This window comes from Channa argus, chromosome 13 (genome assembly GCF_033026475.1).
Source record: "Channa argus isolate prfri chromosome 13, Channa argus male v1.0, whole genome shotgun sequence".
Taxonomy (NCBI): Eukaryota; Metazoa; Chordata; class Actinopteri; order Anabantiformes; family Channidae; genus Channa; species Channa argus.
In genome coordinates, this window is record NC_090209.1 from 17,437,521 (window position 1) to 17,449,117 (window position 11,597).

General features: G+C 37.6%; 1 protein-coding gene across 9 annotated transcripts in view; it reads left to right on the forward strand.

The window, feature by feature from the left end:
* The window catches only part of espn (espin), a 37,495-nt gene extending 26,180 nt beyond the window's left edge, over positions 1–11,315 (forward strand). For 3 of the 9 annotated variants that reach the window (XM_067528625.1, XM_067528627.1, XM_067528626.1), the window contains 3 exons: positions 6,479–6,557; positions 6,978–6,999; positions 9,216–11,315. In XM_067528625.1, the coding sequence (XP_067384726.1) occupies positions 6,479–6,557; positions 6,978–6,999; positions 9,216–9,363 (249 nt within the window). In that variant the 3' untranslated portion in view covers positions 9,364–11,315. The other 6 variants (XM_067528619.1, XM_067528620.1, XM_067528621.1 and 3 more) reach the window with 4 other exon arrangements.
* The last annotated feature ends 282 nt before the right edge of the window (positions 11,316–11,597 follow it).

Sequence of the window (11,597 nt, forward strand, 5' to 3'; positions counted from 1 at the left end):
ACATTAACACACTTGACTAACAGACTCAGTGTGAGCTGGTGTGTGATGGAGATTTGGTTACATGTTGATTCAGTGGTGTGATGCCGGGCCCATTCACACTACAGGTCCAACAGTAATAAAAACAAAAATGCTACTAACTACATTTTTATAGTTCTTTATTCTTAGAGATGCAAACTGCAATCAAAATATGCATGTAGTGAGAATAAAACAATATGCCACGTCCTTTAAATAGTTTGCAATCAGATCATTATCTGTTAGGAAGTAAGTTTATATTAAGTCCCCTACTCAGAATAACCTCTCTTACTCTGATGTTTCTGGGTTGACAGTTTCAACTCTGTTGCACCTTAACCACACCCAGTGTGGTTTTCTATCCCCCTTGGGTGTGGATTGAAGTTTGTCTGTCTGTTACACTGGTGCCAGTACCCAACAGTGATGTTACACTGTGCTGCAGTGCAGTGTTACATTATATTTGGGTTGCAGACAGAACAGGAGCAAGATGAAAATTTTAACTGCATGATGCAGTGCTTATATAATTAAATTTTAGTGATAATAACTTTTAACATAACAGTGCATAAAAAACTGACTTCTAAAAACGGGTGATAAATATGAGTATCAAAAGTCAGCAATTTTAAGTTCCTAAAAATATTATTCAAACATTATTCTATACAGCAATAGTATTAACATTAGTATTACTATTAGTATTATTAACGTATTATTTCAGAAACACAAACCTTTCACTTTTCTCTTTGACTCAAAACCAATGTTTTGTGCTTGTAATGAGGCTGTGCCATTGCACCACTAAATCCATGTAAAACCTGTGTGTCAGGATGGATTTGCACTGAAGCGTGTGTTCACACAAGGAACTTGAAGCTGAAGGAATCCCTCCATTTTTTCTTGTCTTTTGGTCTCCTTTGACCTCTGATTTAGTTTGCAACTAGTGGGCACTACCAACCTCAGGACTGGCACTACTCCCACGTCCACAATGCCATTTTGGGCCCATTTGGGGAACTAATGACAGAAGATGACTTGAACCATATTGAGAAGCAAATTGAGAACCTGCAGGTTATGCACAAGGTCTCTGAAGTCGAGAAGGAGCTGGAAGAACTGGAGCATGAGCTCCAACAGCTCCTACCAGTTTCTGCTGCACTAAACCAAGGTCACTTCTCAGTTAATCCAAAGCAGGTACATGGCCAAGGTGAAGATCTACCAGCTTGGTGCAGCAAAATTTCTATTCTACTCAAGAGTATGGCCATTCTTCTTGCTACTTTGGGTGGTAAAGAAATAGGCATCCTGGATCTTGTATGTCCTGGATATTTTCAAGAAGAGACAAAAACAGTGAGCACAGCTCAGTCTGAAACAGCTGGATCAACTGGCACTGGATTTATTGGAAGGTCTCTGTCCTTTTCAACAAGAGAGGATGTAGAGAAGGAGATAAAACAGTGTGGCGTTTCAGTGAAGAACCTCAAGGCCAATTATGAAATTCAGAACCAGTCACAGTCTGCAAACAACCAAGCAAATAGGGTTTACAAACGAAAGAGGTCACTGCCTGTGGTGAGTGAGTCTGGTTACCCTCCAGAGAATGTCACTTGTTCCTCTGCCATTGTCCTCGAGTCGAATACCAATGGAGATTTACCTTCAGTGGAAGAATCAGTCTTACCACTTGTTGAAGAACCAGTTATCAATGCATCGCGTGCAATTTTGACTTATGAATCCCCTGAGATCATGGCTTCAACTAACACTGAACAGTTCAACCAGGTTCCTTCAGATAACCCTATTTTAAACAATGATCAACTAACAAGAAGCTTAGAGGTGCAGACAGACCTAAGCTACGTCCAGCAATGTATTGAAATGAGGAAAGAGAGAATTGTCTTCCTGTTCCTGGAACACTGGCGAAGGTACACAATCTCTGAATCGTATCGAACTAAATACATTGGCAGGAAAGACACTCCTTTAGATGTGGGCTGGGAAGACTACAACCAATTTAGTGCACAATTTAGTGGGGAGATGCAGAATGAAGATGACAAACTGTTCCTTTTCATGAAATCAAAGCAAGTAGTAGGGAATCTCATTGGTCACTGGAGAACAATCATGAGTCAAGTGCCCACCCGGCAGATCCGAAGGCTCAGTCGTGCCCAGATGATTTACTGGCCAGAGCACTTCTTGCCACATATAAATGGTTCACCTGTAAGCTATGAAAGCCTAACCCTTGACCTCTTCATGCTTGGATACTTCCAGATGCTAGAAATGAACATGTCGCGAAATGAGCGCAAATTCCGCCACCTTTTGTGCTATGAGATGTTTGACCGTCTTGGTAGCCATAAATGGGAGGTCATAAGGCAGTTTCACAAAGAAGTCATGGACGAAATTGAGATTGGGAAGCGAGACTGGGCAGACGGTTTTGAAGACATAAAGATCAAGTATTTTGGAGACTCAAGTGACGGGGAAGGTGTGATGACAGCTTCTCTGCGTTCCATGTCTCCTGACATGTCCATTATGCAACAGCAAGAATCTCTTCCACCGCCACCTTCTCATCCGCCACCTCCTCCACCACCTACACATCCTTCCCCACCACCTACAAATACACAGGCTACTCTACTAGCATCATCATCCCCACCAGACTCACAACCAGATCTTTCTCCATTATCACCACCTGCTTCAACCCTGGATGGTGCATCTGATAATATTCAGTGTTTAGAAAAGAGAACCCAGAAGAACTCAATGGGCAACAATGCTCCGGGGGATGTAAAAGCCAGTGAGCAGACATCATTTAGTGAGGCTGTGGCTTTCAGTGGGAACAGTGCAGAGCAGGATCATATGTCGAGTATGGCGACTGAAACTGTACAACAACCTAATGCAACAGAGACACCACAGGACACAGAGAGCTCAGAGTCAGCTCCAGTAAACAATGTTCCACCTGTTACACTTAAAATCATAGAGGAACCTCAAGTTGATACACCTCCGCCCAGAGGTGAACCTAATGAAGACTCAATTAAACTGATCTATGAGTTAAAAGAGTTTAGCAATGAAGAGATCATAAGATACATTGACCGAAGCTTTGCTTTTTGGAAAGAAAAGGAAGCTGAGCTTTTTGATATCTAACAACTGTGGAGAAAGGGTTCACTGAAAGCCCAGTTCACTTGTAAAATAAAAGACGAAACACATAAAGAGCAGGACGTGGGAAACAGATATACACAGCGGAGTAGGTTGAGTGAAGAAACTAATCTGGTGTGTTATCATTTAGGCCATGTCACATAAGGGACTTAACAGTAGCAAAGCAAAGAGCATCCACTTAGCTTTACGGACTGCATTTGCTTAAGGGGGGGACTAGAGGGCCTGTAATATCAAAAGGCACAAATTTGCTACAACCACTTAATTTGGAATTGTACTGAACCAAGATTTTCTTTTTTTCTTTTTTTTCTTTTAAATGGAGAACAATTGATTACGATGGTATACTCCTTTCAGGAAAAAACGTACTAAAGGGAAAAGTTTTGCCATTAAAGTAAAAGTGTATTGTGTTTGTTTCAACTAGGATTGTAATGAAGGTCATGAGTGGTAAAATGAACACTATCTCAAAAAGGCAAGGGATTCACTTAATTGTTGAACTCTAAATACCTGGTTACACAGATGCTAGAAATAAAGTGACAGCTAATAAACCTTTTCGTTCTTGATACCCAATGAGGGGAAAATGTTTAAGATTACTTAGAAGTTCAAGTGTTCTTTATAAGTTGGGCCTCATGTTTTGTTTACAGAATGTTTTCCTTTCAGTATTTGGGGTTAGCAGTAAGTAAGTGCACATTTCTGACTGAAGATAAACCATTTACCTGACTATTATTTTAATTACACATCAGAATTAGAGACGAAGTGTTTCATGATGTCTTTTCTCTTTTCACTCCACTTTTATTTTGAGTGTTTAGTCAGATTTACTCAAACTTTTCAATATTGAATTTGTGTCCCTAATTTAATTTATACGTTGCTGTTGGAAATAAAATGTGTTGACATTTTTGTGGTTGTGTAGAATGTCAGTAACCCTTTCCTACACAATCCTACATGAACTGTTGGTGGCTACTCCAGTGGTAAATATTTAAATTATCCAAATGGTCATCAGTCTGAATTAATATATTTTACAGACATTGTTGGCATCACAATGAGAACCTAAATAACCACCCGGCTATAAGTACCAATAAAAGAGTCACTGTCAAGCACTAATTCTTGAAGGTCTAATACTCCACTGTGACACGTACCTATGCAGGACCACACCATTCTCATAGCGCGTCTCCTGCAGCATTAAGATTATCTTCAAATAACCCTCTTAGTACCACCCGCTGTCATGCTATATGTGGCTTACAGGAGCCGTAATGAGGTTACAGTGAATCTTGATCAACTCACAGCTCAGAAAGTATGCAGTAAGCTGGAAAACATAGAAAGCATAATGTATGTACGCAACATGTAAAACCCAGGCCATATGATAGAATTCTAGGATAGAATTACACTGTGGAGTTGGCCTGATCAGTTCCATGCCATTGTTTTTCTTTGTCTTTTTTTTTTTTTAACAGTTTTGTGCCATTTTGTGAGCAAGTGATCTTTTTTCTTGGATATTTACACTGTGATTAGTCAGTAAAATACCAATTTACAACTGATAACACTTGTGCAAATTTATAAGCACTAAGAATGAATCTTCTGTTATTGGTTGACTGGCTGTTACTATGCCGTGTTGCATCAGTGTTTCAGCTTGATCGTTTGACCTCTCCCATCTTTATGATCTCTCAACCTAGTTTCTTACATGTTCAGGTAACTCCTTAGAGTGTTGAGAGAGAGAGAGACCATTAGACAAAAGGCCAGAACTGAGAGTTTAAAGGCTTTTGATAACATTGTTGTGCAATTAAACTTAACTAGGCGTTACATAAATAATTACTGTTGCTTAATTTTTCCCCTTTTTATCATTTGTAACAGGAGTGGTGAATGACAGGTCTGAGACCTACAGACAGGGATAGGTGTAAAAAAAGCAGTGGCTTGAGGCCTGTAGATTGCCCCCAAAAGTGTAACTTAAATTTTACTACGTTTACTTAAATTGTCTAGCAATTGTATCTTTTTAGCTGTTATTGATGTATTAAAATCACAGCTCAGGTTTAAATCAACAGCAACAGAGGGCAGCACCTTGCAATAACGACTCTACTTCTCTGTTCGTGACAATTGTCTGGATTGACGTTTTACTTAAGTAGATACTTAAGTATTTGTGTGAGTGGTTTAATGGGAGTTAATTAGTTATGTAACAGTGACATATCCATGGGTAAAGGTTTACAGGCTACTCTAATTTTGTTGCATTTACCTTATGAGCATATTTATTGATACAACCGGCTTATGACTATTAGCCCCCACTGGTTTAACTTCATATCATGCTAAAAAGCTGCATAAAGAGGATATGATGAAGCGCAATAAAAGCTTTTTCTAAACCTGAATATCTGTTCAGGAGATCATAACACATTTTAAGGTTTATTTATATATATGACTTTGACTAGTTTAATGTTACTGAAAATTAAAAAGTAAATAGCCTTCTTCCAGGGGTAAAGCAACAACATATAATTTAAATACTAACAAAATATAGTTTTAGTTAATTTATTGTTTATTTATTAAAATGTTCCTACTATTTACTTGTCTTGTAAATCTTTAAAAACTCAGAGTTTTGATCGTCTTACCTGGATTTAAAAAGCAAAAGGAATGCAGAATGGTAATGTATTTCAGGTAAAAAAAGTAATCCAAGATGCCTGTCCTCTTTCTCTGCACCTGCTTTACCTCCAATTACAGCCTGCAACAGAGAAAACAATCCATTTACCTGTCTGTGCATTGTCTGAGATCACATCCTCTAAAACAGTGTCCTGTTCATTTGAAAGGGTTTGTGCCATTTTAAAAGAAGAGAAGCGTCTATTGTGCGCCTTGTTTGCTGTTGTACAAACATTAGTTTGAACAGTATGCAATATCCAGTGTTTAGGCTCTTAACTCTTCCATAAAGGCTATGTGTATCTGGATTGAGACCAATAGGTTGGACTAACTTTTCATTAATACTATCCAGGTGCTACTCTCTCTAATACAGAGAGAGGCCCTGCAGTCATCAAACACCTTACATTGACTTGACCATCTGTGCACAATGCTATGCTTTAACATTAGAAATTGTGGTAAATATACTGTATTTGTCAAGTGGAAAAGGGTTACAGAGCCAGTGTATTTGAGGACAATTGTGGTGCTGTATGGAAAATAGCAATATTCTTGAATCATTTTTTTAATGTAGTTCTTTTCCATTATAAGTGTTTTTGAAAGACAAAGTTCAATATAAAAACTTTCTTGAAATTTATAGGTAAGTGATCTTTTCACCAAAGATTAAGTCATGCAAAGCAGGACAGCCGAGCTGTAGTTGCTGGAAAAATGCTTTTCAAACTTAATCAGCCTTTATCTCCTGTTCCCTAAACCCTCTGTCCTTCTACAGGCAGAGGAGGAAGCCGCACGTCTAGCGTCAATGCCAGCCTGGCGGAGAGACATGATGAAAAAGAAAATGGATGAAGAGAGGTGAGTAACCAAACTGTGGTGTTCCCCAAATCAGGTCTGTCTTGTACCACATTTATAATGTCCTGAGTCAGTAGATTAAGATGTTTCTGATTGTGTTTGTGTGTATTTTGTTTATTCTCCAAATAATACTGCTCAAAGAAAGCTTTCTTTTCTAAATTAATTAATTTTCAATATGTCTGATACTGGAAACAGCATATTTAATTGTTTTTAGTATTGTTGTTGTCCTCATCAGCCTTTACAGTACTGAATTCTATGTTGATCGGCTTTGTTTAGCTACAAAATGTCCAACTAATGATTATTCTTCACTAAAATTCCCTTTTATTTTGCCACTGGCATCTTTACTATATCTTCACTGTTTTACCTTGTCAAATACTGTTTAAGATATTTACACCTTTTCTTGTTTTCACTTATGTCCTCCTGATGTGACAGGGAACAAAAGAGGTAAGAAACCATTACTTACACATACAAATGTGTGTCTGGCAAAATGTGCTGAATAATAAGAAACCTCAACAGAAACAACAGAAACAACTACTTTACTTATTTATATAAACAGTCAAAAATAGATTCTGGGCTGTATTCAAACATATTTACAAAATAATAATAACAGCACCTACTGTAGGAAGCTGTGTGAGAGCTGTAATGAGATGTTGTAACGCGGCTAACGCCACTAGGAGCTGCTCCCTATTCTTCAGTGAAAAAGCTTTAAGTACTGAAGAATGAGGTCGACATTTTACCTTTAACTGAAAATGCGAGTTAAACTGTATAATTCCCCAGATTTATATATTTTTTTTTAAAAGCCAACTAGTGTTAGCTACACTAAGCTAGTAGCGCCATGCCTAATTCCACAAGCTGGAAGCCCACCAACCTCACGCTTCAGCTGTCAGTAAAACACTCCGGAACAGGTCACGTTGAATAACAAATATTGGCACATGCACCTTTGTGTGCTGTGTGCTATCTCAAAGAACAAAAGGAAACAAAATACTTTTTAAAACTACGTGTTGCAACTTCCAAATTCCGCTCTCCGTAGTCAGCAAACTGCAGTATCAGCGCAGGTGTTTTCAAACTTATACCCACGTGCGCCACGGTGTGAAGTCATGCCAAGCTTTGTTTGCTTCCTCTCTCACCACAGGTCCCATTTCTGACAATGTTATGTTAAAGTGAAGGAAATACATAGAGAGGGGACATGGTGGGAGAGTGGGAAAAAATAAGTAAGGGGTTAAAGGACATACTGGAGCCAGGTAATTAATGTATTATTAATTTTTTTAATGAACAGGTCTGATCTCTAGAATATAAGAAAATAGAATATGTAGGGAGAGATTAAAAACCAAAAGATTGTAGCAATGCAGCAGATGGGATGACGATGGCCATAAAACCCCAAAGAAAGAAGAAGAAGGTCATATTTCTGATTGACTAACTGGTCATGCTGGTCTGAACAACGCTAAGTTCAGTTAAGGAAAATTATATATACTGCATATAATATTTTGGCTCAAAAGTACAGCCGTAATAGATAACAATGTGATTATTATGCTATAAGTCAATCTTGCATTTAATTAGGAAAGATAAGCCTTACCATCATTATACACTAAAATTAGCCAATAATTAAGTGGAAAATACTGAATTCTAAATTGCTGATTGAAGTATAATATTATGTATTACAGCATGTTGTATCTATGGTCCCTTTTCACCTAAATTCCTCCTTGTAGGAAATGTTTTGATTGGCAGCATTTCTTTGACATTGTAAAATTGTCAGTTCATTCCATGATTTTAGTTTTACTATGATTATTTTATTAAAATTTTTGTTACTTTGTTTATACAGTATCGCATTACTTTGTATTATATTTAACTACTGTAACACAAAATGTTCCTAGGAGATTAATAAAGTATGACTTACTTATTTTATAGAGACTACTACTGACAAAAGGATTTTGCTTAATGTTAGTCTAACATTTACCAAATTCCCCTTTGAGAATCCTCTGGTTTTCCCCACAATCCAACCAGTGTCTTTGCTTGAGGTGGTGGAACACATTTGGTTTGCATTTCCTCCCTTTGTTAGAACGGGTTTGCAAATAAGATAAAAACTTGCAAATCCTGTATGCTTGATTCACATCTGATTGGTTACTATTTACAAGTGACAAAGGAAGCTCCTTTATTCAGAAAAAACTCTTCCTCGGTATATTGTAGCTAATATATTAAAGGATATCTCTGTCAACATGACAGTCCCTTAAGCCCTATACGTAACAAAATGCTTTTCCTAGTTGGGTTTTGAGGACCTTGACCATTCTGCACTGGCAGTGGACCTTACCAGTATTGAACATCTTTGAGATAAAGTACAATCTGTCACAAACTAGCTACATGCCAGGGCTTGTCACCCAACGTCAGTGTCTCAATTTGTGGTGACTGTGAGAAGGTCCAAAAAGTCCAGTCCTAAACAGTTTTTATGACAAAATATTAAGCCCAAATTTTTGTATCTGACTTTTTGAGTTAATGCATATTATTTATATTTACAGCAACTGTTTTTTGTGAGATTTAATCATTATTTCTTAAAAGGCCTAATGACCAGATTCCTTTAAAAAAAAACTTTGTAAAAGCTTATGCACAACTATAATTTTTATTTTGTTTTTGTTCTTTTGTCCCGCTTCCTCTATGGATGCACCTAGAAAAGCAGAGGAGGAGGCCAAACAGGCCAAGGAGATTGAAGAGAAGACAGAGCTGGAGCGACTACGAACCTTAGGCTACGATGAGACCAAGCTGGCCCCCTGGCAAAGGCAGATCATCCTGAAGAAAGGGGATATCGCCAAACAGTGAACTGGGCTATTTCCCCCTGTTCTGCTGGGCAGCGGTCCCCTCCCTCACACACTCAACCCCAAGGCCTTCACTGAACATCTCCTCACCCGGAGCAGCAGGAAAGATCTTGTCTCCTTTTGACTCTGTCCTACTCTTTGGCTTCCAGAAAATACAGGACCATGCTGTGATTGCTGCTGTGCACATGGGTTTATGGCTCAGCTTAGATGAAACAGAGCAGAGTGATCTTACACCTCCCATTGAAAGTGTCGTGGACAGAAACTTTTGACCTTTAAACAGCTGTGACATGCACTCAGTCTCCTGCTTAAGACTTTTGCTATAAATGCATAAGTCCTGAACTAAGTTAAGTTTGCAAATCAATAGAATTTATTTTATAAAGAAGATTTAGGAAGCTTGTGTTGATGGAAGCGGGTACTTATAAGCATTGTTGCCATGGCAAACAACCCATTATTATTATTTATTTTCCCTTTAGTAGCCACACCCACCACTGTGTAATGAATGAATAGAGAAGTATCTCCATGACAATTTTGTCATCTGATCATGGCATGGACATACTCATCAAATGCTTATTATACACTTAATCAGCTAATGAAGTCTCTACGTAGACATCTTTGACATGTAGATTCTTGCATCAAATTCATAGAGGCACTGTCAGAATTCTAATCATCCTAACACTGCTTGTTTTTTTAGATAACTTTGTTGTCATTTCTATATGGATTTGGAATATATCCAGTTTTAATTAATGTCAAGATGTGATGACAAAATGTAGAAATCAAGTAGCTGTGCAAATCAAATTATCTCTGAAGAAAAGCAATGCTCCAATTAAAATTTCTTTATGTGTTAAATGTTAAGCTAATTATGAATGTGAAATGTTGTGTCCATGTGTTGCATAATGTGTATCAAGGATGTTGTGATGGATTATCAAGAACATTTGACCCTCGGGCCCTTTTTTTAGAGAGAAACAAACTAGGAAAACAAAGACTGTATCAACACACTCCAAACATTCTGTTTGAACATGCTTTACCTTACATTACGTGTCTCATCTTCACACCCTAAATATTATAAAAGTAGACAATAGACATTGTTTGCACTGTCCTTTCTGCCGTTTTTCCCACTAAATTGGAAAGTAAACCTTTGATGTGCAGATAGGCTTACAATGGGCAGCATGTTTGCTCTGTCTGCCAGAAACAGTTTTAAGCTTAAAACTGTACTGTAGATGACAGATGTGTTGTAGTAATCTGCAGCCATAAATGTGGAGTATGTAGACTGCATGTCTTTGTGAAACATCTGATAAGCCAATAAGATAAGCAGCACATATATGATGTACTGTATAAATAACTCTAAACAATTATGGCAAATCATGTTATATAACATAGCTAACAAAGGCCAGGGTGATTATAATACTGCCTAATCTCTCTGGTCTAAACAGCTCTTTTCATTACCAGGTGTTCAAGAATTCCTAGGATTCACACATTGGCTCATCAGTTTAGGGTCGTTTAAAGAAATGGTGTGTTGTGTGAAAACTGTGTTGAATATTTTTTGTAGAACTGAAATATTCTGTTTACTACAGTTGTGTCGGATGTGCACTTTTACAAAAGTAGAGTATTGAGCGTGAATGCAAGTTGTCATGAAAGACATGGTCCTGGTTAGGGAATCTGAAAATATTCTAATTCACTTTCATCAGATGCCATAAAAAAATAACTAAACATTATTGCCATTTCAATATATTATATATATAAACTGTGTACATAGTGACCCTTCCAGAATGTTATCATTTTGGTATTTCTGTACTGCATTATGTTACATGTCACAGCCTTGGTTTGAATAGGATGTTGGCTAATTTATGTATATTATATTTTCTGACTGTTAAAAATTAAAAAAATAAATCCATAATCAACTATATTCACAGGGTGCGTGTGCTGCCTCCAACATTAATGTCTGCAATTAAATGTCTAAAGTTAACAATAAAAATCTCTTGAATAATTGCAATCTGAAGATTATCAGATTCAGTCTTTTATGATGTTTGGCCCTCCCTCTGTTGTATAGTAAGACATTTTTAAAAATAACATTTGGGGGAGAATGTTTCCATTTTTGTGTGTGGAGTTGGCTGTATGCGCTGCACTTGCTTCATGGGGCGTCATTACTGACAAGAGTGTAATGTCCCCTATTGGTCACCAGAGGACGTCCATCAGCTGTTTGTTGATAATCACGTAGAAAACGTAAGCAACATTAGAAAG